This window comes from Chelonia mydas, chromosome 2, assembly GCF_015237465.2.
Source record: "Chelonia mydas isolate rCheMyd1 chromosome 2, rCheMyd1.pri.v2, whole genome shotgun sequence".
Taxonomy (NCBI): domain Eukaryota; kingdom Metazoa; phylum Chordata; order Testudines; family Cheloniidae; genus Chelonia; species Chelonia mydas.
Window position 1 is genome coordinate 51,264,712 of NC_057850.1, and position 25,894 is coordinate 51,290,605.

Here is a 25,894-nt window from a genome sequence, read left to right on the forward strand (position 1 = left end):
CAAAAATAATCAATTTAAAAATCTAATACTAATGTATAAGGCTATGATTTAGTCAGAGGTCACGGATTCTGTGACTTTACTGGACCTCTGACTTCTGCTTCAGCAGCTGAAGCGGTGGCTGGAGGCAGGACTGTGCACCCCTGCCCAGCTGCAGCAGCTCGTAACTGCAAGCTGGATAGCTAGAATCAGGACCCTGCAGCCCCTGCCCTGTGGTTTGCGGGGAGTGGAGGGATTGCAGTCAGGCTGTGCGCCCCTGTCCCGCAGCCAACTCTGGAGCGGGGGCTGCACATGCCACCGCCCTGTGGCAGGAGCTGCAGCAGGGGCTGTGCACCCTTGCCCCGCAGCATCCCAGAGCCCTGCCCGCCCTCCCTGCGGCCAGCTCCAGAGCTGGGGCTGCGCTTCCGCTGGGGGCTGCAGGCGGGAACTGTGTGCCCTTACCCCGCTGCGTCCCAGGACCATGCGCCACCCCGGTAGATCAGCTCCAGAGCTGGGGCTGCGCATCCCCCACTGCCCTCCAGCTTCCACCAGGGGCCACAGCCGGGGTTGCATACCCCATCACCATGGCGGGAGCTGCAGCGGGGGTTGTGCGCCCCTGCCCCATGGTGTCCCGGGGCCATGCGCCCCCTCCTGGCTGAGGCCGCAGCTTGGGGAGGCTGCAGCTGGGGTCGTGCACCTGTCCCACAGCTGCGGCCATCTCCAGAGCAGGGAGCTGTACACCCCCCAGGCTGTGCCCTGCGCTGCGGCTTCTGGCATGTCATTCTTCCCGCCCCCTCCCTGGACTCCATTCCTCCTCCCTATTTAGCCCTGTCCCCGGTTATTTTTAGTAAAGTCACGGATAGCTCACAGGCTCCATGAATTATTGTTTATTGCCCATGACTTTTACAAAAAACAACAGTGACAAAATCTTAACCTTACTTATGTGTGCCCGCAAGGATGGGCGGGGGAGAGGCAGATACAAAACTTAAGCGTAACATTAAGACCCTGCTTGAAGTATTATGTTGAGGAAGTTTCTCCTAGTAGACAGAATACTGGACTGGGACTTGAGACCTGGGTTCTATTCACTGGCATGCTGGCAAGTGACCGTAGGCATGCCATTTCACCTCCTTTTGCCTCAGTTTCCCTACCTACAAGTGTCAGAATATAATCATCCTTCCTTCATAAAGCACTTTGAGTTCTGATGAGGGATATAAGGGCTAGATATTACTACTGTATGTTCCTAAAATAGCTGCTTTATTGAGAAGGGGTGTCTTATTAAGATGACTGTTACATGACAGTGCTTCTTTGTATATTCTCAAAAACTTCAGAGAATTTGTCTACAGCTAACCCCTAGCTAGATCTATGTAGTGGGGGTGAATGGGGGGGGGGGGGGGGGGGGGGGGGGGAGGGGAGATGTTACTCCCAAAAGGGCAAGACCACCCAACATGGGTCTCAAGACAAGATGCTTTTAGCCATGCTGAAAGGAAATATGAATTGCACTAACCAAAACTTAATATGTTGAGTGACAATTTTCAGAGTTAAGCATTATATATTTGAAGATCAAATCTATTTCATCTGTATGCTAATCCATCTATCCCAAATTGATGGTAAGAGCCTAATATTTCAAAAAAAGCCAAACTGGATATACTTTGGGAAAAGCTACTGTGACATTGTCAAAGAGGAAGTTTGCTATAACCCAGGATTTAAAAAAATTTTCATAGAACAAGAATAAATTCAAGGAGGTCCAATGGTCTGTGCTATACAGAGGTCAGACTAGAGGACCACCGCTGTCCCTTCTGGCGTTCTGATCTATACGATCATTAAATAGTACAAGAAACTGGACCCCCCAAACAAAGGGCTATGAAGGGAAAAAAATATACTTGCCATTTTCCCATGCTTCTTTTGGCCAAGATTCCGGCAACAGTCCATACTTGAAGTCATTTGAAGTACCCGGCAACAGTCCATACTTGAAGTCATTTGAAGTACCCGGCAACAGTCCATACTTGAAGTCATTTGAAGTACCTGTTACAAGTAATGTTCTTTTCACTTGATTTATACAAAATTCTACAGAAGAGAATTCTCTAAACAGTTATATTTTTAAACAAACTTTTCAAAAAGCTTTATGACTAAGAACCTATTTAACTTGCGATATTGGGCAAATTGCAGATTCTGCAATATTAGGTTTCCACTGCAATTTTGACAGCGGGCACCCGCATTCTCAGCCCCGAGTGGCTGACAGCAGAAAATTACTGAAAAGTAATAATGACTTCATTACTGCAAATAATAAGGTCCATTATTACTTTTCCACAGTTTTCCATGGCTTGTCTGCAACTCAGCCACAATTTTTTTTTTTTAAACCGCACAGCTCAGAATTCAAATAAGGCCTTATTTATGCATTGATTACTCTGATAGTCCCTTATAAGTAAACATTAACTAATTTCACCAAAATGTAAGATTCTTAGACTACAGCCCTGGGCAATTTTATCCTCTCCATGCTTGGAGATTCTACAAAAACATTTTTCATGCCACAAAAACCCTGAAAGATCAAGTTTTACTGTATGTATAGAGCCCTACGCAAATTCAAATTTATATCCGTGGATATAAATCGGTATCTGTGGAACTGCAGGGTTGAAAGGAGCAGAACGTGTGTCTGCCACTCCCAGGAGCCAGCTCCCCGCACCGACAGCTCCTCCAGCGCAGCTGCATTGCCCCCAAAGAGGGGGCAGGGCTGGGGGTGGTACAGCTATGCTAGAGGAGCTGCCGGCACGGGGCACTGGCTCCTGGAAGCAGCGGCCCCACGTTTTGTTCCTTTCACCACTGCAGTTCCTGGGAGAGCCCTGCGGTTCCGCGGATACTGATTTAGATCTGTGAATATAAATTTGTATCCGTGTGGGGCTGGCTTTATGTATGTAGGTCCTCATTCCCCCACTTTTTGCCCTCTTATTTTTTCTGTTTTTGTACGCCAGCAAACCCTTAGTGTAAACTCCCAGAAGTTGTTCTGCTGACATAGCTACACAATCTCTCTCAATGACATTAGCTATCCTGACAAATACTCTTCTGACAGCACCGTTGCATCTACATAAGCAGTTTTGCCAACACACCGATGGCAAGCAGAAAGCATAATTTTTTCCTCATTCCCAGCCAATATAGCTATGCTGGCAAAACTGTGTAATGCAGACCATGCCTTATACCTGTAGAAAGGTGATTTAAACAGGTGTAACTCATTTCTGTAAGTCTACTGTGATAAGTGCATGTATTTGCACTATAACTACATGCATACCGGGGATTGTACGGCCTTAATTACACCCAGTTTCAAACATACTTAAAGCAGTACAAAAAACTGATCAGCCCTTTCTCCCATTCAGTCTCTGTAAATTTGTATGTTTGTGAAAGAAGTTGCACAAGGAATTTTTTTTTTTTTTTATAAAAGTCAAATTTAAAGGAACAGTCTACTTAACACACACTTATTTGAATTTCATCCTATTGTCATACTACTTACTTAGTAAGTAAACAAACAGTCCTCTCACTGTCCCATTTTTGTTGGTTTGTCAGTATTCTGTGTGCAATTAGTGCCATGGCTTCCCTAGCCAATGAGTTTCCACTTTTTCTTATGTCTATTATATAGCAACAGGAAACTACTTTTAAAAAAGCTGATTAAATCCACCCACCCAACAAGAGATCCAGGAGTAAGTGTAGAAGCTGAAGATTGTAGTCATTAAGAATGGTTAAAACTTTTAAAGTCCTATCTCCCTTTAAAAATGTTATAAATAAGGAGCCGTTCTGTTGAACCTCTATGAGGACTGCAATTCTATTTTTGGTTTCTAAATCTAAACCCTCCCCATACATACACACACAAAAACACCATACACCTATTATCTACAGAATGTGTAGGAGAAAGCTTTGAAATACAGTCTCCACCACAAAACAAAATTTTATGCACTCTGTATCATTCTTCTCGTCCCCCATTCAATTCATGTTGTCTCCCTCTCCTCGCTTGACTTCTTAGGTTTTTGTTTTATTCTTCTTCTAGCTACCAATGATGAAAAAAATACATTTAGAAACCACCATGCCCAGAACCATATATTGTGGTGATCCCCCAGCAATTAACTGGGTACAGGTCCCTTATCTATTTTGTTTCTTTAGTCAGGCATAAAGAGAACAAATCTTTTATCAAGGGCATATCACGCTGGCATTGGCAGCATTACACACCATTCTGATACACAAAAACATGTGTTTTAGACTGAATTCTGATGGGCAGCCGCATCATTCCTACCCTTCTCCTGTGCCTATTCTTCATTGGTGATGGGTGTTTTAAATCTGGAGGTTTGTAAACCTGTCCTACCCTCTTTTGTTGGGGGTTAAGTCCTGAGCAGGATGGGAGTAGCTATGTCTGCACTTTTGTAAATTCCAGCTAACAAATCCATTTGCAGGTAAGGAGTGCACATGATATAAGAAGTTATGCCATGCTTTGACAGTGCTACAGCAGAAGCAGGAGTGACAGTATACTTCCTTTCTGCTGGGCAAGGTATGTGCAGAAGTATCCAGCGTACATTAATTTTTCACTACTATTGTAGAGTGAAAATCTCCTCAACATCAGATTGTATGCATCAGTTTTACTCTGCTGCTTAAATAGCATTATGGATTATGGTTGGCAATGGTAACTGCATGGGAAGACAGCTCAAAGAGAGCCCAAATGAAGTTAACAGGTGTCTGAAAAAACTGTCACGCAGCTGGGTAGCCAGCTACAGTCCATGTGGGATCATTCATGCAACTGACCTCAGCAGCTCAGTCTCAGTGATCACAAAGCCTCAGATCCCAATGAGTAAACAGGAAATTTTTCTCCCTCTGCCCACAGGATTTGTTCCAAGGTTATTGGTTTTTGGTTTTTTGGCTTGGGGGGGGGGCGCGTAGAGGGAGAGAAGAGGAGGAGAATTCCAATATTTTAGCTCTCATGCCTGGTTGTCGGAGGGGAGGAAGTGACAACGTAACTTTCCTTTGATTCCTGGGAGCTGGGTGGAGAAAGAATGAGGGGGGAAAAAGTTCCTTTGTGCCAGCAATGCCCCTCTGCCATGTACATTGGTCAAACCAGACAGTCTCTATGCAAAAGAATAAATGGACACAAATCAGACATCAAGAATTATAACATTCAAAAACCAGTAGGAGAACACTTCAATTTCCCTGGACACTCAGCAACAGACTTAAAAGTGGCAATTCTTAAAAAAAACAAAGACAAAAACAAAACCTTCAAAAACAGACTCCAATGAGAAACTACAGAACTAGAATTAATTTGCAAACCGGACACCATCAAATTAGGCCTGAATAAAGACTGGGAGTGGACAGGTCACTACAGAAACTGATTTCTCCCTGCTGATACTCACATCTTGCCGTCAACTGTTTGAAATGGGCCACTTTGATTACACTGGCCTCATTAGCACTACAAAAGCTATTTTTCCTCCCTTGGTATTCACCCCTTCTTGTCAACTGTTGAGACTAGCCCACTTCCACCTTAACTGAATTGGCTCGTTAGCACTGACCCCCCACTTGGTAAGGCAACTTCCATCTTTTCACTTGCTGTGTATTTATACCTGCCTACTGTATTTTCCACTCCCTGCATCTGATGAAGTGGGTTTTAGCCCACAAAAGCTTATGCCCAAATAAATTTGTTAGTTTTTAAGGTGCCAAAAGGACTCCTCATTGTTTTTGCTGATACAGACTAACACGGCTACCACTGAACCCTGTAAGGAAGTTGTTCTTTGACATTTTAGATCATACTTATGTCCCGGTTTCTGCACACAAAACGTAGCGAGAACTCCCTCAGCTTGAAGAGTATATTGTTGATTCCAGTACAGGCATTTCACAGTATCTCATGTAATGAAACATGGGACACACATAGGGTATCTAACTTCCTATTCCTTTCGAATAGGTCAAATTCCCATATATACACAAAATCCTCCCTTTGTGGTGAAGAGTATGGATGAATGGTGATCTGTTATACCCCACTCTGGGGAATTAAAAATCTCCAGGTCTCTATTTAAAAAAAATCAAGGAACTGGAACCGATAGTGAGGGCAGGCAAACACTTTAAAGAGAAAGGAAATTGTTATGATGCTCTTAGTCTTAAAGAAAAGCTGTAAAGAAAACAGTGCCATCCAAAAAGAAAATTTAAGCACCAAAAAAAGCTTTGTGATCAAAATTTTTAGCAACCCTAAGCAAAAAGGCCCCATATCTGCAACACTGATAATCAAACCCTGTCTCTTGATGTCGTGTAAACAATACGACAACTGTTCTCATCTCTTTGCAAGGCAAACTAAAGTTGTGTGGCAGCAAATTAAAGGTTTGATGATGATGATTAAGGACATGATTCTATCTCAAAAAAATACAGCAGATAGGATAACTTGAAATCAGACTTAGCAGTTTTCATTTTCTGTATAGACAGACATCCTCAGTTGTGTTACAGAAAGTTTAATGGTTCTCTGTCACCAGATATGGAGAGACTTTTGCAAGATATAGTGGGCAACCAGAACACTGAAAGGATAGAGAACTATATTTGCCTCAGCCAATAAGCAGCAATTAGATTTCTTACTGCTACTAACACACTAGTGCCCATGCCCCTACACAATAAGGAACAGGGTTCACTTGGTACAGGGTGTGCCAGAAAGTATTTAGCAGGAGAACTGCCCAAAGATTTTACGATCGCATTTAACACAAGAGGAAATAAGTGGGTAGCAGACAAGAAAGGCAAGAGAGACAACATTATGCAACCAGAGCAGCCATTATGCATAGTTCATTTTAACTTGAAAACAGCAAATGAGTTAAATGAATAGGCAACTTACCTAGCAGCTATCAGTTACATTTTACTGTAGGTATCATGGAGGTGACTTTTTGAAAGTGACTTAGAAGTAGTTTAATGAGAAGGTCAGTAAGAATATTATATGCATTAAAGCCACTTGGGAGAGGGGAGACAGAGGCTAGCTTTGTTGATGGAACAACACAGTAAAGATACAAGGAAGGATAGAACAACGAGGAGTCCTTGTGGCACTGTAGAGACTAACAAATTTATTTGGGCTTAAGCTTTCGTGGGCTAATAACACACTTCATCAGATGAATGGAGTGAAAAATACAGTAAGCAGGTATAAATATACAGCACATGAAAAGATGGGAGTTGCCTTACCAAATTGGGGGGGTGGGGATCGGTGCTAACTAAGCCAATTCAATTAGGGTGGCTGTGGCCCATTCCCAACAGCTGACAAGAAGGGGTGAATATCAGGAGAGGGAAAATTACTTTTTGTAGTGCTAATGAGGCCAACTCAATACTCCCATCTTTTCATGGGCTGTATATTTATACCTGCTTACCGTATTTTCCACTCCATGCATCTGATGAAGTGGGTTATATCCCACAAAAGCTTATGCTCAAATAAATTTATTAGTCTCTAAGGTGCCACAAGGACTCGTTGTTTTTGCTGATACAGACTAACATGGCTACCCCTCTGAAAGAAAGGATAGGTAGCAGCTAAACTGGAGGGCCTAAACAGCATAAAGACCAGAAGTTTGATACAGTGGAGAAGGGGAGAGTCAGTAGAGATACTGGAAAAAGAGGGGTGACGTGGTCAAAAGCAAAAGGTCAGGAAATCTATTTTTAATCAACAGCTTTTTGAATAGGCTGAAGGAGGAGAGATGGATGTCAGGAAAGCCAGAGAGAAGGAGTTTGCTGTAGTTAAAATAAGAGAAATTCTTAGATGAATGCCAGAAAGGGTCAGAACTTGGAGTGTTGTGAAGGAACAAGGGGCAAGCTATGGATGCAGACTGGTGTCAAGAACAGAGAGTTGAAAACACCCCAGTTACGTGCTATACAGGCGAGTTTCATCTTATGCTGTGGTCACGTTCTGTAGTCAGTGCGTAAAGCGAAAATCGCGTATAGTCAAAATTACATTGAGTGTAATGGCAGGCGGAATCGCACGCACTACAGGTACAGTATTTAAATTGTTATTTTAATCTTTTTTTTGTTTTTTGCCGACTGCGCAAAGCTGAATTCGCGCATGTTAAATGCGCGTAAGATGAGACTCGCCTGTAGTGGCAGATAAAATGGCATTGTCAGGGGCAGAGATCTGGACGGATGGGGAAGGAAAAAAAGAGAGGGGAAAGAATGGCGGTCACACTGGTGTTTGGCGGGAACATTAGTTCTGATCATGAAGCCTTTGTCTCAGAGGTTGGTCAGGACTTTTTGTATCAGAGATAGTTTAGCAGAGGAACGTACGTAACCCATCTCTAGTTGCCAGCCCAATCTTTCTGGTGGCAAGTGTAGAGCAATTCTAGGTTGTTATAAACAATCTTTACTGTGCCCCCATTCATTAAAAAAAACAACACAAAAACAAAAACTGATTCACTACCCCCAAATAAGGGATCATTCATGTAGCTCTGTCACAAATTGGCTTCAGTCAGTGATCAAGTTTTGCTGTCAAGCAAACTAGGAAAATCTATAGAATACTGCCTAGTCTAAAGACTTCTTGGTACAATTAGTCTGTTTATTTAGAAAACTGTGACCTTACCATCCACCTGAATCAGGACCTCCTTGAGATTACCTGAAGCTCCTCAGTGCATTCAGAACCACCCAGATGGTCCTAGCAACAAATGCCTTAGCCACCTTTTAGACCATAAAATTGCCCTAGCCCAGAGTTATGGGTCACTGTAGCTTTTGACAGAAAGGATTTCTTTTAAAGCATGTAAACCTGGGAAGTGAAGAAGAGCCATTTTGGAGGCAATTCAAGAGAAGAATTTCTATGAAGCAAAGATTCCATACCCCAACAGTGCAGAGCCTTTTGATGTACAAGACTCTTAATATCCCTTTAACAGATAGGTCCTCTAAGGCAGATACCACAGACTTGCTGGTCTTTCTGAAACCTTTTGAAGACCAAGCAGCTTTTGCTGTTTGTATTTAGGAGGCTTGCGTCCCTTCACCCCTGTGTGAAGAGAAAGGCCGAACACGCAGATTCTGGATGTATTAAGTACCATTTAACTTCTCTGGTCAAAGATAACTGGACAACAAACCCAAGGAAACTAAGGTTGGCTTCCATTTTCTTAGTCTTTGAGGAAGCCACCCTTTTTCTTTTGGGAGAAAAAGAATATCTTCCATAACATGGCAGATCACCATGCTTTTATTGAGCCCCTACAAAGGTCTGAACAGTGCAGTCACGAGTACTTTCCAGCATCATGGCCAGAGAGGAGCTGCTGTTGCTACCATTTACTAACAAACTAATACCTACGCCCAACATCTGGCAGCCTCAGTACCTTCACATGTTACCTTGTTGAATTAACCTTGTCTCCCTGTAGAAACTATCATCCACACAAGTGTCCTTCTACCCTTCTACAGTTGAACTGGTATTTGCCCATGAATAGGCATATGTGACAGATAAACACTGGTATAACCTTTTCGCCAGGAGCAGATTTACTATGAAAAACGGTAGGGTGGCACAGGGCCCCTAACGACAAGGGCCCCCCCAGAATTCAGGGCAAATATCTGACAACCTGCCCAAGTCCCAGCTGGCAGTGCAGCAGGGCTCAGGCAGGCAGGCTGCCCCCATGCTGTGGCTGGTTGCCCCACGCCACTCCCAGAAGTGGCCAGCTGCTGGCATGTCTCTGCATGCCACTGGAGGGGGGGAGGTGTCTCTTTGTGCTGCCTCCCTCCCCCACAAGGGGCATGCAGAGATGTGCAAGCAGCAGGGCTAAGGCAGCTCCCCGCCAGCTCTACCTCCCTCCCTCCCTCTGTGCCACTCCCAGAAGCAGCTGGCATGTCCCTGTGGCCCCTGGGGGTTCGGGGGTGCTGCGTCTCCAGGCACTGACTCTCGCCCCAACACTGATTCCGCAGCTCCCATTGGCCAGGAACTACAGCCAATGGGAGGTGCAGGGGCGGCAGCACGTGGAGACACCCTATCCCCCTCCTGCTTAGGAGCTGCTGCCAGAGGTGTGCGCGCGCTGATTGCTTTGGGAGCCACACCACCCAAGGTAAGCATCACCCCCCCGCCTGCATCTAAACTTCCTCCCAGAGCCCACCCCCTGCAGCCCTACCCCATGCCCCAATCAAGGTACCTCACTTTATTTTAATTTACTGCCCCTTACTTATAATACAGAAGGAGGATGAAGAAAAATAAAAAAAACAGAAAGGGGGGTGGGGGTCGGGGAAGACAGAAGATAAGAGAATGTTCTTTTCTTGGCCGGGTCCCAAGGAAGAGCCCCAGAAATGAAGCTGTGCACAAGGCCCCACTAACTCTAAATCCACCACTGCTTTTAGCTGACAATATACTAGTATATGAAGTCAGAAGTGTGGCTGGCCAGTGTTGCCTCTGGTCACTGCAACATTCACCACCAGGCTCTCGTACACAAGGTATAGCTGATGGATTTCCTAAGCAGAAGATACTTTCATCTACTCCTTTGATACAATCAGATCAATGGATTGTGCATGGGTCATCCGTGCTACCTTTTATCCCCAAACCATTATGTACTATATCAGCTCTAGGGCCAGCAAGCGTAAAGGCTGCCAGAGCACACTATTTTATATAAGTTTTTATACGAGGCTCATCAGCACAGTATCTGAGTACCTTTCAGTAGTGCACTAAGAAACATGACTATTATTATCATCATGTTTGTTCGCTAATTCTCCCCAGGGAGAAGTCTGATCAGTGAAGCATTTTGTTCACATGCAAAAGTCATTTTCTCTGGTACACATTCCCTATATGTACCTGTTTACTGAGCGAGATCAAATCCGACTTTTTAAATATTGCTTTCCCAACCTAGAACTCAGTTGCTGGACACTAGCTCAGGTTGAATTGGAGCAGGTAAGCTCTATTTGGTGCAGAACAGTGTCAGTTTAAAACAGAAGTGTGCACACAAGTTAGAACAGTACAAGTCTATTCACCTTTTTTCCTGAGAACGATCTCTCTGGGCTGGGATCAAATGATCCCAAATTTGCACCACTGAAACTGACTTTGCGCCCCAATGAGGAAAACCAATTTTCAGGACAACTGAGTATGCATATGGAATTTAGAGCACTTTGAAACGTCAGCTCTTACTATGGGAGCTTGGCCATGAGCTTCCTCCCATAATGCTTTTGACCAGCCTTTCCTGTGCCACTCAAGCAGCAGCCGCTGGGGGAAGTTCTGCTCCCTTCTTCCTCCTTGTAACAAAGCTAATTCAAAACCACTTTCGTTTTAAAGAGTGGGGGTGAAGCTCAGGGAACATTTTCAACTCACAACCAAGTACAAATTTTGTTAACAATTGCCCTTAAGGGCCACAAGTGACTATGCCTGTCCTACAGGCTTGACCAACACTGATTTATTAATCCTTTGAACTGGTCAAAGAAATAGTGGATAAAGGAGAAACAGCGGAAGTTTATGTGGACTTTCCTAAAAACTAGTAATTGATAAAATTTCTCACAAAAGGCTATTACAGGAAGTTAAGCACTCATTGGAGTAAGGGGCAAAGTGCTAAAATGAACTGAAAACTAGCTGGGAGAAAACAGGATAAGTAGATGGTTTATTTTCAACATGGGAAGAGGTTAATTGCAATATTCAACTCTTGGGGCATCTTAAGACTGGTATTGTTTAAAATATTTATTGATTATCTAAAGGAGGGGTGAACAATGAGGCAGAAAAATTTAAAGATGACAAAGTTATTTTGATTAGTGCAGTTAAGACTAGTGAAAGCTTTAGAGGGACTGAAGGGCTGAATGAGTAAGTAGTATAACGACAGATCAAATTCAATGTTTTTCCAATGCACATTACCTCACATTTGTGGAATAATTTGAAATCTCTAACTATTCAGGGCAGTGGAGAGAGGGTGGAGAGAGGAAAAAGGGTAGGGATGGAGAGATGAAAGGACATCCTTGTGGGCAGCTGAAATAAAAAAAAGTCTGCTCATCGTGCAACAGCAGTTGACAAAAAAAACCAAACAAATTATTAATTAGTACATACACATAAAAATGGGATGAAAGATACTGAAAACTTATGCCAGGAAATACTTTTAATAAAACCCACTCATTACTTCCTTCAGTAGCATGGGTTCTATTGCTCTTTCTAGAAAAATAATTTCTAGCAAACTCTTCATTGGTTACTAGCTGGGAAATTTGACACAAGAATCCATTCTCATTTTGAGTAAAGTCAGTAAGCATGGTCTACCTGATGGTGACACTACAAAAACAAAAAAAACAAACAAACAAAAAAAACACAAAACCTCAGCAGGATCTGAGAATCAAGAATAAAAATTTACTTGTTGAGTTCCCTAATATTTATCAAGCAATGTTGCTGTTCTCCCTCATTCAGGCAATATAAGGGTAATGGAAGTTGTCCACAGCAGGGCATTTGTGGGTATCCCAACATGTGGAGAATCCATAACAGCACAGATCCAGCATGACTGGCTCCTACACACCCTAGTGCAGTGCCCTGAACAGAGAATAGGTTGGAGCAAGGAGAGGAATAGTTTGAGCATGCTGTACTCCAGCTATCCCCAGCTGGCATATGGTTGCTCAGGGACCATTACTAGCTGAAACTGGAGCTGCCATGGGCTGGACAGACAATTGGAGACCTATAACTCACTGATTCTCAGCTTCTTTAACCTTTTCTTAGGCTGCCCTATCTGGCTGCACGGGGAAGGAGAAGCCCTCTTTTGCAAGTCAATCCCTTAAGTTTAGGCAGGGTCAGTCAAGTTCCTATCCTGTTCATTATAAAGCACCTGCAGCTCAACAAGGAAGCAGACAATATAGCATCCAAAGCAACTCTCCTCCCTCTCATGTAATACAGCAGGCAGCCAGCTAGGGAGCTACTAAGGAGCTGTTCAGAGCAATCCTGACTCACATTACAACTACTCCTGGGAAACGCAGCTGGAGGGAATCCCATCCAACACCAGCCCATACCAATAGGACTGGCACACCACACCACACCACCCATACACCACGCTGCAAGTGTGGCTCAAGGAACACACTTTCAATTCATAATAAAAGTGAAACGTCTCTTCAAGGGCCATAGGTTGACCACCACTGGTGTGAAGTCAAAATGCAACTTCTCTTTATACGGAACAAAGGGATGATCATTAAAAAGATAAATCACTAGCAGACGCAAATTTACAGACTTCAACCTTTCCACCACAGGAGAGGTTTTGGCCAGGCAATTAAACTCAGTTATTTTCAAATTAAAAGGCAACTGCTGATTTTAAAAGCATAGTACGGATTAAGTTACATGTGGTGTGGATAGTTGAAATGTGCTAGTCAAGAGAATATACAATTAAACATTTATATAAGCAAAATAAAAAAATGTGAAAGTTTTCACCAGTTGATATTACATTGTTTGGTTTAATAGATTACTGGCTCTTGAGGATTATAGGAAGTAGGTATTCACCAATGTGAACTGTAAGTTTTAATACTTTGTCTACAAGTATTTTGGCAATAGTGTACATCTGCACACGAAACAGACATTCAGCCTTTTTTTTTTTTTACTACTAATTGAAACAGAGTAAGCATGTTTACATTAGATAAGACTCCCTGCAACATTGTACGATATTTGCAATTCATTTTGTCTACTGATTTAAGACTTGTTGCAGGATCTTAGCTAATACATGTTTATAGAAGTGAGGTTATCCTAGAATGGATACAACAGTTTAACACTTGGATAATCCAATATATTAGTGAAATAATTTACCTGGTTCTTCCTTAATAAACTGCAAATCTTCTGGATATGGGACTGACGGCTGCATCACTGAGCAATCTTCTAAATTCTCTTCATTATTAGGTGGTATATTATAAATAAATCTCTTTGTAGTTTGGTTTTTCCTTCTTGCTTTTCCTGGTTCTTGAACTGATTGTCCCTGTGAGGCCATGTCATTCCACACAAACACTTTTCCTTCACCTTGAGATTCATTTTCAGCCATTTCAGGTGAGCTATCCTGGACCCAACTACAATCATTCATTTGATAGTTTTCAATTTGGCCTTCATCAATACAGTAACCATCATTTTCAGTTTTTATACTACTTGCCAAGTTAGTAAGATTCCGTGTTGCCCAGAAACTGGCAACTTTCTGATCCCTTGATGAAGGCAGACCATCCCGACTAACAGATCTTCTGTTATAATCCACTACTACAGCCTCTGGAGCTTCTGATTTAATGCTTATATTTAAGGCATCTTTAATGAAATTGCGACAGGACTGGACAACCTCAGTCATCTGAAGATAGCTGGCCACTGACATCACTTCAATGGCATTTTGGCTTGTGAGGACAAGGTTACCAGAATATAAGAAGTCCAATATGACAGAAAAACCTTGAACAGCAACAACATCTAAATAGGTAACAGTGGTTTGGTTACGGCTTTCTTTGTTTGTAAAGCAGTACAGAGTCTTAAAGAAACGGCTGCCGGCAACCAGGATGTTCTTGTGAGCTCTGAAGACCCTCCCACTCACCACAATATTGACATCACAAAGAATGCCTTTCTTCCTCTGTTCATTTAGTTCTTGCAGCAGCTGATAGCAATAAGAGTTCTCATTTGGCCTACTGTTGTAGTCGCAGTATCCCTCATTTGTCAACTCAGATGGTATTTCTGACTCCTGCAATTAGAGGGGGAAAAAAGTTAACTCTCAGTTAATTTCCTTCTTGGTTTTCCCAATGCTGCCAACAGGATATGAAAATAAACTTGCGTTAAATATGCAACACAGAGGAAAATGGGGTTTATATCCTTTGTTTCTTTATGTCATAAAAGCAACATGAACTAAAAAAGTTTCCAGAAAGTTTCCTTGTGTATTAGAAACTCAGTCCAGTTCTACCGTTTTTTTCAGTTTCAGGAAAAAGGGGGTAGATGAGCTTTAAGTACCACCGACGTAAAATGTAAGCCACTGATGTAAAGATATTTAGCTCGGGTATTTAAAGTGTTCATTTTTGTTAACACAAATTCCTGAACTAGAAGTTAGAAGAGATTTACATTAAAGATTCAACCACCAACCTGTTCAGGTAAGAGCTAGGAAAACTCCCTCACACCACTTCTCTGGTCTTACATAGAGGCCTCAAGTAAAAATGGGAAGACAGGACTTTAAGAAATTCCCAATATATCCTTCCACCCTCCCACAAACAAATGGAAGCAAAATGAATACAAATGCCGCCCTGCCTCCTTTGCAGATCACATTTAGTAATAAACTATATTCTAATGAACATTTATAAAAGTTGGTGCACTACTGGACATTTTTTACTTCTAAAGATAATATTTTAACAAGTATTTAATTTTCAACTATGATAGTTGGCATCACAGAGACTTGGTGGGACAATACAGGACTGGAATATTAGTACAGAAGGTTTCAGCTTGCTCTGGAAGGACAGGCAAGGAAAAAGGAAGGAGGTGTTGCCTTAGAATGAGGTTGAGATAGAAATAGGACACAGACTTGTTGAAAGTCTCTGGATAAGGATAAAAGGGGTAAAAAGCAAAGGTCATGTCATGCTAGGGGTCTACTACAGACCACCTAACCAGGAAGAGGAGGTGGATGAGGCTTGTTTATAAAGAGCTAACAAAATCATCCAAAGCACAGGACTTGGTGGTGATGGGAGACTTCAACTACCCAGGCAACACAGCAGGGCACAGATTATCCAGCAAGTTCTTGGAATGTATTGGAGACAACTTCTTCTTTCAGAATGTGGGAGAAAGCCATCAGGGGAGAAGCTGTTCTAGACTAGATTTTGACAAATAGAGGAACTGGTTGAGAATTTGAAAGTGGAAGGCAGCTTGGGTGAAAGCGATCATGATACGATAGAGTTCATGATTCTACAGAATGGTAAGAAGGAAAACAGCACAATAAAGATAAAGGATTTCAAGAAGTCAGACTTCAGCAAACTCAGGGAAGTTTAAGAAGGTAAGATCCCATGGGAAGCAAGTCTAAGGGGAAAAACAGTTCAAGAGAGCTGGCAGATTTTCCAAGAGACATTATTAAGGGCACAAGAGCAAACTATCCAACTGTGTAGGAAAGATAGGAAGTATGGCAAGAGACCTCCCTGTCTTAACAAGGAGTTCTTCAATTATTTGAAACTCAAAAAAGAATCCTAAAAAAAGCAGAAACTAGGTCAAACTGCAAAGGATGACTATAAACAAGTAACAAGTATGCAGGGACAAAATTAGATTAAACCTGCTAGAGACAGAAAAGGTAACAAGAAATCATTCTACAAATTAGAAACATGAGGAAGACCAAAGACAGGGTAGTCTGTTACTCAAGGGGGGGGGGGGGGGAGGGGGGGTGTAAAGAGAGAACAATAACAGAAAATGTAGAAATGGCAGAAGTGCTAAATGACTTCTGTTTCAGTTTTCACCAAAAAGGTTAGTAGTGATTGGACGTTTAACAGAGCGAATACCAGTGAAAATGAGGTAGGATGGGATGCTAAAATAGGGAAAGAACAAGTTACAAATTAGAGGTTTTCAAGTTACCAGGGCCTGGTGAAACATATCCTAGAATACTCAAGGAGTGACTGAAGAGATATGAGTCATTAGTGATTATCTTAAAAAAATCATGGACGACAGGTGAGACTCCAGAGGACTGGACAATGGCAAATACAATACCAATCTACAAAAAGGGGAATAAGGACAACCCACGAAATTACAGACCAGTCAGCTTAACTTCAGTACCTAGCAATCAATTTGCAGACACCTAGAAAATAATAAGGCGATAAGTAACAGTCAGGATGGATATGTCAACAACAAATCATGGCAAACCAATCTAATGCCTTTCTTTGATAGGGTAACTAGCTTTGTGGATGGGAAAAAGCAGTAGATGAGGCATATCTTGACTTTACTTAGGTATTTGATAATGTCTTGCAATGACCTTCTCCTAAACAAACTAGGGAAATACGACCTAGATGGAGCTACTATAACATGGGTGCATAACTGGTTGGAAAAAACTGTTCCCAGAGAGTAATTATCAGTGATTCAGTGTCAAGCTGGAAGGGCATATTCAAGTGGGGTTCCACAGGGATCAGTTCTCAGTCCGGTTCTGTTCAATATCTTCATCAATGATTTTAGATAATGGTACAGAGAGTATATGGTAACAGCGTTCAAGTACATAAATGGTTGTACAAGGAGGAGAAAGGTAAATTATTCTCTTTAACCAAGGGGTGGGAAAACTTTTCGGCCCGAAGGCCACATCAGGGAATAGAAATTGTATGGGGGGGCCATGAATGCTTACAAAATTGGGGTTGAGGTGCAGGCTCTGGGGTGGGGATGAAGAGTTTGGGGTGTAGAGGGTGCTCTGGGCTGGGACTGAGGGGTTTGGAGGGCGGAAGAGGGATCAGGGCTGGGGCGAGGATCGGGGGTGCAGGTTCCGAGAGGTGCTTACTTCAAGCAGCTCCCGGAAGCAGTGGCATATCCCTCCTCCAGCTCCTATGCAGAGGCATGGCCAGGCGGTTCTGCACGCTGCCCCATCCGCAGGCATTGCCCTTACAGCTCCCATTGGAGCACCGGAAGGGGCCACTGGAGCGCACAGGAGCCGAAGTGGAGTCATGCTGTGGCTTGCGGGAGCCACGTGGTACGGCCCCCGACCCTGCGCCCTGACCAGAGCGGGACCCAGCTGCATGGTGCAGCCCCTGATGCTGCGCCCCGGCCGGAGCATGCCCAAGCCGCATGGTGCAACTCACAGGCCGCAGTTTGCCCACCCCTGCTTTAACCTCTGAAGCTAGGACAAGCAGCAATGGGCTTGAATTGCAGCAAAGATGGTTTAGTTTGGACATTATTCCAGTGCTTAGCCACCCTGACAGGAAGTTTGTCATAAACTGCTTAGGGAGGTGGTGGAATCTTCATCATTGGAGATTAAGAGGTTAGACAAATACCTGTCAGGGATAGTCTAGATTAGGGGTCTCAAACACAAGGCCTGCATGTGGCCCACCAAGTTATTTCCTCCGGCCCGCTATAGGTGCCAACTCTGTGGGTGCTCCGGGGCTGGAGCACCCTTGGGGAAAAATCAGTGGGTGCAGTCAGCCCAAGCACCCCTCCTCCTCCCCCCATGTGCCACGTCCCTGCTCCTCCGCCTACCTCCCAGCGCTTCCTGCCCAGCTGCCGCCAAACAGCTGTTTGCACGCTCCAGGAGGGGGGGCGAGGAGCAGGAACATGGCATGCTCAGGGGAGGAAGCGGGGAAGAGGCAAGGCAGGGGCAGTGATTTGGGGAAGGGGTTGGAATAGGGCATCTGTACAACTTCCTGAGTAGCAGCTTTAACTAGGGTTGAGCACAGTCCATTCCAGATGGGCCAACAGCCCACGTTACTTTCCTCTCTAGGCTGTAAACAGAGACAAAGTTCCAGATGGCCTCCAAAATCCAGTTATTCTCCACCCAAGAGCAGTCCCTAGAGGCCATTTCAAATTGTCCCAGAAATCCAAGACAGGATTTTCCCTACCTCAATCCACATGAAGGAGCAGGCTGCAAGAGTCCTCTACCTCTCTTAACACTAATGCAAGACTTAATCAACGTGCTTCCTGCAGGACAGTCAAAGGTAAATCCCAGCCTGGAGATCTGCAGGTTTCCCTGAAAGAGATTCGAGCTGCTCCCCCGCCTATCTATCTTTGCCATTCTGCAGACGTTTGCTGGTACACCCCCACCTCCAGGGGGACTGTCCCCTTCTCCTTGGTGGTTCTGCTGCCAGTGGAAAAACCCTGCTTGGGGTAATTTTCATGTGAAGGGCCAGGCCCTCTTGGGGAATGCTTCCTCTTTTTCTGGATCAGTATTTAAGATTGCTTTAGTAAATGTACTTCTCTGATCTGTACTCTTGTCATATTGGCTCAACTCCCTGGGAGTTTTGGGTTGGGTTACTGCAAGAATGATAGTAGCTCCAAAGGAGAGAAATACAATTAAATTAAAAACATCTATTCTCTAATCCTGGGGATGCAGCAGGGGGAAGAGAAAAGCTGGAGCGGCTGAACATTCACTTACAGCACAATCCTAGCAGGATTTGTCTGTAGGCAAATTGCATCTCATATACATTGTCACTGCCTAGCTGAAATCTCAGGCACAGCAGTGAGGGAAAGATTTGGAAGGAATGCAAACGACACAGCGATTTTACCAGGGCTTCTAACCTTCCTTCACAGCCCTTGAGACTAGTTGATGCAAAATGCTGACAGCTAAGTGGCCAAAAATGAAATGACTATCAATATTAGCACTGACTTTTTGCAGTACAGTTTTTAAAAAGTTAATACATTGACTTTTAATAGCATAATATATCACTCTTTTTTCATTTTTGATTATACTTTTGTATCATTGTATGAAAAGGTTCCAGTGTTGCCGACCTCGGGCCAATATACTAGTCCTCATGTGGCCCTCGTGGTGATTTGAGTTTGATATCCCTGGTCTAGAGAATACTTAACCCCACCATGAGTGCACAGGACTGGATTAGAACAGTGGTTCCCAAACTTGTTCCGCTGTTTGTGCGGGGAAAGCCCCTGGCGGGCCGCGCCGGTTTGTTTACCTGCCGTGTCCTCAGGTTCGGCCGATCGCGGCTCCCAGTGGCCACGGTTCGCTGCTCCAGGCCAATGGGAGCCGCTGGAAGTGGCACAGGCCTAGGGACATGCTGGCCGCCGCTTCCAGCGGCTCCCATTGGCCTGGAGCAGCGAACCGCGGCCACTGGGAGCCGCGATCAGTCGAACCTGCGGACGCGGCAGGTAAACAAACCGGCGCGGCCCGCCAGGGGCTTTCCCTGCACAAGCGGCGGAACAAGTTTGGGAACCACTGGACTAGAAGACCTCTCCAGCCAGGTCCCTTCCAGTCCTACTATTCTATGGTTCTATAGAGGCAGCCTTCACCATTAGTTCAGAAAAAACAAGTGGAGAGAGTACTGAAGGTGATTACTGCAAGTGTTAAAATACCACAAAAGCCTGAATTACTAAATCAGGAAGCATCTTAAAAATGTTCCAAAAGGATTTGCTATTATAGTAGTATTTAAATGTGTAACAAGTGTTAACAAGGGAATTACATGCTTTGCATTTATACACCATTTTTCATCAGGGTATCGCAAAATGGCTTGTAACAATTACTGAAGAGAAAGAATAATAGCAGGCAAAGAGGCACCAGGCAGTGAAGTATTACTGGTTTCCACTATCTGCATTGACCTATAGCAGTAAGTAGCAGACAGGAGAGTTTTGAGCTGAATTTTCAAAAAGGGATGGTGAAGTCAACAGATGATATGGCAACAGCAAAGAAGTATCCTCTGAACAAGGAGGAACTGGAGAGAAAATTGGAAAGGGCAGACTGGGATATTCAGGGTGGCCCTAACGGAGATGGAGTATTCCCATGAAGAATACTAAGAAGGCAGCAGAAATTTTGTAGCAGATCAGTCAGAGATGGTCTTTCAGGACATGGTTAATGCAACTCTATTTCTATTTATCAGTTACGAAAGGGCCACAGATGTTTCAGAACAGGCTGGACTCTGGAGAAGTGATTTAGGTGGCCACAGGCTAGAATTTCAGTAATCAAAGCATGAAGAGAAAAACACTATCATTGCCAACTATAATTCATACTTTTTAATGCCTATCATCTAGTCTGACCTATGTAACATACCAAATTTCATCCAGTTACCGCTGTATTGAACCCAATAACTTGTGTTTGACTAAAACAGATCTTCAAATCAAAACTGATGCCTTTCTGGAAGACATCAAGAGAGATAGTTGGTTTGCACCAAAACTAAAATCATTTCCCACAACACTCAAATAACTTGTGTATTTCGTTTGTAGCTCTCAAACTCAATCCAATGTGGATCATGAAGAGGATGGCTGCAAGACTGACCAAGACTTCTCATAAATCAAGTTTTAGCTGCTTCTCTTTAGGTAGCAGCTATTACCTTAGTGGGGCAGAAATGGAAGGAAGATTGCGCTGCAGCAGTGTTGGGTGTAGCACTCAATCAACTCTGTACTTTCCTAAATCACCACCCTCCTCACAGCTGACCACATGCCAGGTGTGCAAAGAAAAGCAGAATAGTGAAATATGAATGTGATAACTGGAAATGGATGTGGTTTTCTTAGCCACACCTTAGAACACCCTTGGTACATCCACTCAATAATATCCCAAAACCTTCTATCACAGAACCATGCGATACTCCCCACTCGGAGTACCCAACTTCTTGCAGCAACTAAGTCCTCAAAGGATTTTGAAACTAGAGTTACAGAAAAGAAACACTGGTCAAGAAACCATTTGTCACAATGTATACCCACAGCACACTTGTGCTTAATGTGGTCTCTCCTAAAGGAGCTCGATTCATCTATTAGTTTATAAAAAAAAAAAAAAAAAAAAAAAAAGAAGGAAGATGCAAAGACATTTCAGATTAATTCAGAATAAGATAGGATGATCTAACAAGTAGCAATTCCTCAAAGCGCAGATGATTGCGACGCCAAAGAAACATGTTCTTAAAATGCAGTAAATTAGTGAGATCTTGAACTCACACAGAGATACTTGTTTGGCATCAATCTCTGCTGTCTCCTGGGAGCAGGAAAGGACCAAAGGCTCTTGCACCACATCTTGTATATGTGTATGAAGAGTAATGGAGAAGTAGTTATCCTTTCAGAGTCTTCCATATGTTGCTTTGTTTGCCTTGCAGCATCCTTCCTCTATCCAATTAGTTAGTTCTTTCCCCATCAAGTAAACACTGCCCGCAAACAAGCCCTTTCAGAAGAGTGAGAGAGTAGTAATTTCCTGGCCACAGTTTTCTAGCCAAAACCTTCCGAAATGTTTTCCCGTCAGCTGCCATGAGTTGGAGCATCACCTAAACATCACTCACACAGACCTTGCCTTATTATTTAACATTTATATTGCAGTAGCACTGAACAGACACAATCAGGTTGGGCCCCATGGTGGAAAACGCCATAGAAGATATAAGACAATCCCTACTTCAAAGAGCTTACTTTTAAATCAGCAAGTAAAGGTGGGGAAGTAATCCTTAAAACGGGGATACTCAAACATATTTATGAATGAAACACCACCTCCTATTCATGATTGCATGACACTGAGGCAATTATGGTTCCTGTGGAAAAAAGTGATACTACATCAACTATTCTTCTGCTTTCAGAGAACTTCTGCCTTTAATCAAAAACGTATTTCAGACTGAAAGGGAGCTTTCGTGGTGTTACCTGCAAAGCCATAACTTTAAAAAGTGTTAAGTAGAGGGAAAAGAAAACTGGTACCCCACCACATGCATTTACGTCAGCAGCAAAAGGAACACAGACCAGAGTAAAACATTTTTGCAAAACTTATTAACTAAATAAATCTGTCCTAGTGCAAGAGTCCACATTTTAAAAACCTGAAGAGTCAGTCTACCCCAAGGTGGATATAAATCTGATTTTTTTTTTTTTACTGAAATCAGACTTTTCATTATTTAAATTATAGTACATATTTATTTTTAAAAATTAATTTGTTATGGCCTAAAAATATGTTAAGGCCTAAACTTATAATTTCTTAAAACATTTAAGTAAAAAATAATGCTGACTCCAGGAGCCTCTATTAAAATCTTTGAGTTAAAGACTGCTTTTCTATATAAAGATAATTTCCCTCTGATTCTAACTTTTTTTCTTTATAAGCATGGCACAATAGGTCATGTACTTTATTAAGGGCTTGTTTTAATTAATATAAATTTTATATGCTGTTTGTGTATTTAATTAAATTTCAGTTTCCATCCTAACGTAGCTTGACACAGATCATGAGTAAAAAGCTAATTATCTAGTAAACAAGCAATATAACATTCACTATTTTCTAACATACTAAAAGGTACAATTAATAAGAATCTAAAAATACTAAGCTAAATAATTGCTTAAATAAATGTACACAGTTACAGCCTACCCTCCTAAGTAGCAAAAAGATATACCAAATCTAGTGTAAAGGCTCTATTTAGTTGTAAATCAACACGTTTTAATGCTTATATGAGAATGCACTCTTCTGTAGAAAACCCAAGTCTACCACATACTATAAGTAATTTAAAGGCAGGCCATATTTTTGGCCTATAGTAACTATTTAAAACTAGTTTACAAAGGGGAAAAAAGGACTTAAGATTGGTGCCTCAGTAAAAGGCAAGGACTCACAATACCCTTGAATTTATAGCAGCGGCAACCACTTGTGATGTATTTTGTGATCTGTATATCTCTAAAAAAAAAAAAACCTGAAATCACTGCTTTCATTTTTGAGAGTCTATTGCCCAACAGATCTATAGAAGTTTCCACTGCTTTAGTGTCTAATACCCACAATTTCCTTTTCTCACTTGAACAGTGGCATTATGCCATATGTTTGTTATTAGCAGCTGTTAAACATGCCCTGCAGTTGAAGCTTGTCAAGTCAAGAATACATGTGTACTGTGTAAGATCTCTCCTAGCTTTTAACTAACTCTTAAAAGGCTTCCTCCCCCCATGATGTTTCCTCAAAAATTTAGGAAAAACATGCTAAGGAACACAAATTACCTATTTAATATTCCAATGTTCTAAATATTTGATATCAGGGAATTTTTTTTTAAAGGAATATTGTTTTGGTGTTACCAGATTAAATTTAGAGGTGGAGAGAAATGTAAACACGATAGGGATGCGATAACACATGGGAATAGAAAGTAACAGAAAAAAACCCCATAGTTTGTTAATTAAATGTGGGATTAATGGCGAACGCGATTTAAGAGATTTGACAACCTAGTAAAACCATTTATTCTTTTGAACATTCATACAAGTCAAACTTGAACCATTGTTGTGATTCTTTTTTTGCTGCAAGGATACAGAGATCAGTATCTTCCATTTGAAAGTTCCATCCTCTAAAGCAGGGGCGGGCAAACTTTGGCCTGAGGGCAGCATTGGGTTTTGGAAATTGTATGGATGGCTGGTAGCCAAGCATGGCCTGGCTCCCACCCCCTATCCCCCCCACTTCTCGCCCCCGAGAGCCCTTCCCCGCCCCGGGGACCCCTGCCCTATCCACACACACTCCCCCACTCGCTGACCTCCCTGACTGTCCCCCGCCGCCCCATCCAACCCCTCCCTCTCCCTGTCCCCGACTGCCCCATCCAACAACCCCTTCTCCCTGTCCCCTGACTGCCTCCCGCCGCCCCATCCAACCCCCGCTCCTTCCTGACTGCCCCTCCAGGACTCCTGCTCCCATTCAACCCCCCTGTTCCCCACCCTGACAACTCCCCCCGAACTCCCCTGGCCTCTATCCAACCCCCGGCTCCCTGTCCCCTTACTGCACTGCCTGGAGCACCAGTGGCTGGCGGCGCTACAGTCGTGCCGCTTGGCTGGAGCCACAGTCAAGTTGCTGCACAGCACAGAGCACTGGGTCAGGCCAGGCTCTGCAACTGCGCTGCCCCAGGAGCTCACAGGCCCGCCACCCAGAACACTGCATCGGCGGCGCAGCAAGCTGAGGCTATGGGGGAGGAGGGAACAGCAGGGGAGGGGCCGGTGGCGAGCCTCCTGGGCCATGAGCTCAGGGGCTGGGCAGGAAAGTCCCGGGGGCCGAATGTGGTCTGCGGGCCATAGTTTACCCACCTCTGCTCTAAAGCTACCCTGCAGGGGTTCCCACTTATTCAGAAATAGTACAAAAGAGGCAAAATCTGATGTTACACCATAATGCAAATGTTTTCATTTGAGTGAGCAGGTATGGAACCTGGGGAAGATTTCAAGTGTATTAAGCAATCTACTTTTATTTTAGGCCTTGTTATATTTAGAAGTGTTTGAAAAGATCAGTTTGCTCCCTCTTTAGAATATTGAAGTGTTACTGTATCCCATCTACTCGGTGTTTAGAGTTTGTGGACAAGCACTGACTGACAGTTTACAGAAGAGACAACAGATAAGGCTGATTCATGTTATGAAAATTCCCAGCACACCAAAGTGCAGATCTTTGGCTGGTGTAAACAACAGCTTGAAAGAACTTCAACAGAAGCTATGACAGTCTATACCAGTTGTGGATCTGTCCTTAGTGTTTAAAGGTCTTCCTATAGAATACAAAAAAATGTTCAAATCTGAAGGAAAGCAGTAAGAAGGCTGTAAGATAGATGACTACTTAAAATACATTTCATGTGCACCTGGGTAAGGTGACAATAGCAGAAACATTTTCCTTTATACAAAAAATTTTAAAAGCCTAACATATAAAAGCAGCAAAATCCAGTTACATATCAAGAATGAACAGAGATACCACTTCTATAAATTACACCAGACTTACCATTACAAGATGACAATCCAAAAACAATTTTAAAGTATAAACAAGAAGGGATAGGAATAGTTGTAGGATTGCTAAAGAGGTTAACACAAAGAGTAAGGAAATAAAGCAAAGGAAACTGTCAGAAAGGAAATAGAAATTTTAGTCATTTAACACACATCAGGACAAAACAATGGAGACAGAGGAACAATCCTCAAATTACAGTACAAGAGACAAAATATGTGAGAATTACATGACAGATCACATTAGCAGTCTCAAAGCATCAAGTTTCTGAGAATGCTTTTACTAGGAAGATATAAAGATACTTCAACTAAAGGTGAAGTTTATAGTATATAATTCAAAAATGCTCAGACAACTGAAGTCACTGAGGTGGACTGTAACACAGGAGCAGGGCATAGGAAGTTTCACATGAAGTGAAACCTACATATCCTATCCAATTGAAACTGCAGGGGCATCTAGATTTGCTTACCATACCTGTCTTTAAACCCTGAGATCCTGCTCAAATTTAGAACACCTGGTTTTGCCACAAGTGCAAAGGCTTTCCATTTTTCCAGATATGCCTTTAGACAAGTCTATATAATAGAAACTATTTTCCTTATGCTTGACTTACATTTTGTGATCAATTTACTTCACTATATTGTTAATTTAGCCACAGTGTAGGATACTGTCAGAACACAAGTGACAAAGGAAATTAAGTACTCATTGTAGACAGGTTTCGGAGTAGCAGCTGTGTTAGTCTGTATCCGCAAAAAGAAAAGGAGTAC

General features: G+C 42.9%; 1 protein-coding gene across 1 annotated transcript in view; it reads right to left on the minus strand.

The window, feature by feature from the left end:
- ZBTB10 (zinc finger and BTB domain containing 10) overlaps positions 1 to 25,894 on the minus strand; it is a 35,259-nt gene that overhangs the window by 6,884 nt on the left and 2,481 nt on the right. Inside the window, 2 exon segments of the mRNA XM_007052964.4 lie at positions 1,861 to 1,998; positions 13,658 to 14,555. Of these exon segments, the coding sequence (XP_007053026.3) occupies positions 1,861 to 1,998; positions 13,658 to 14,555 (1,036 nt within the window).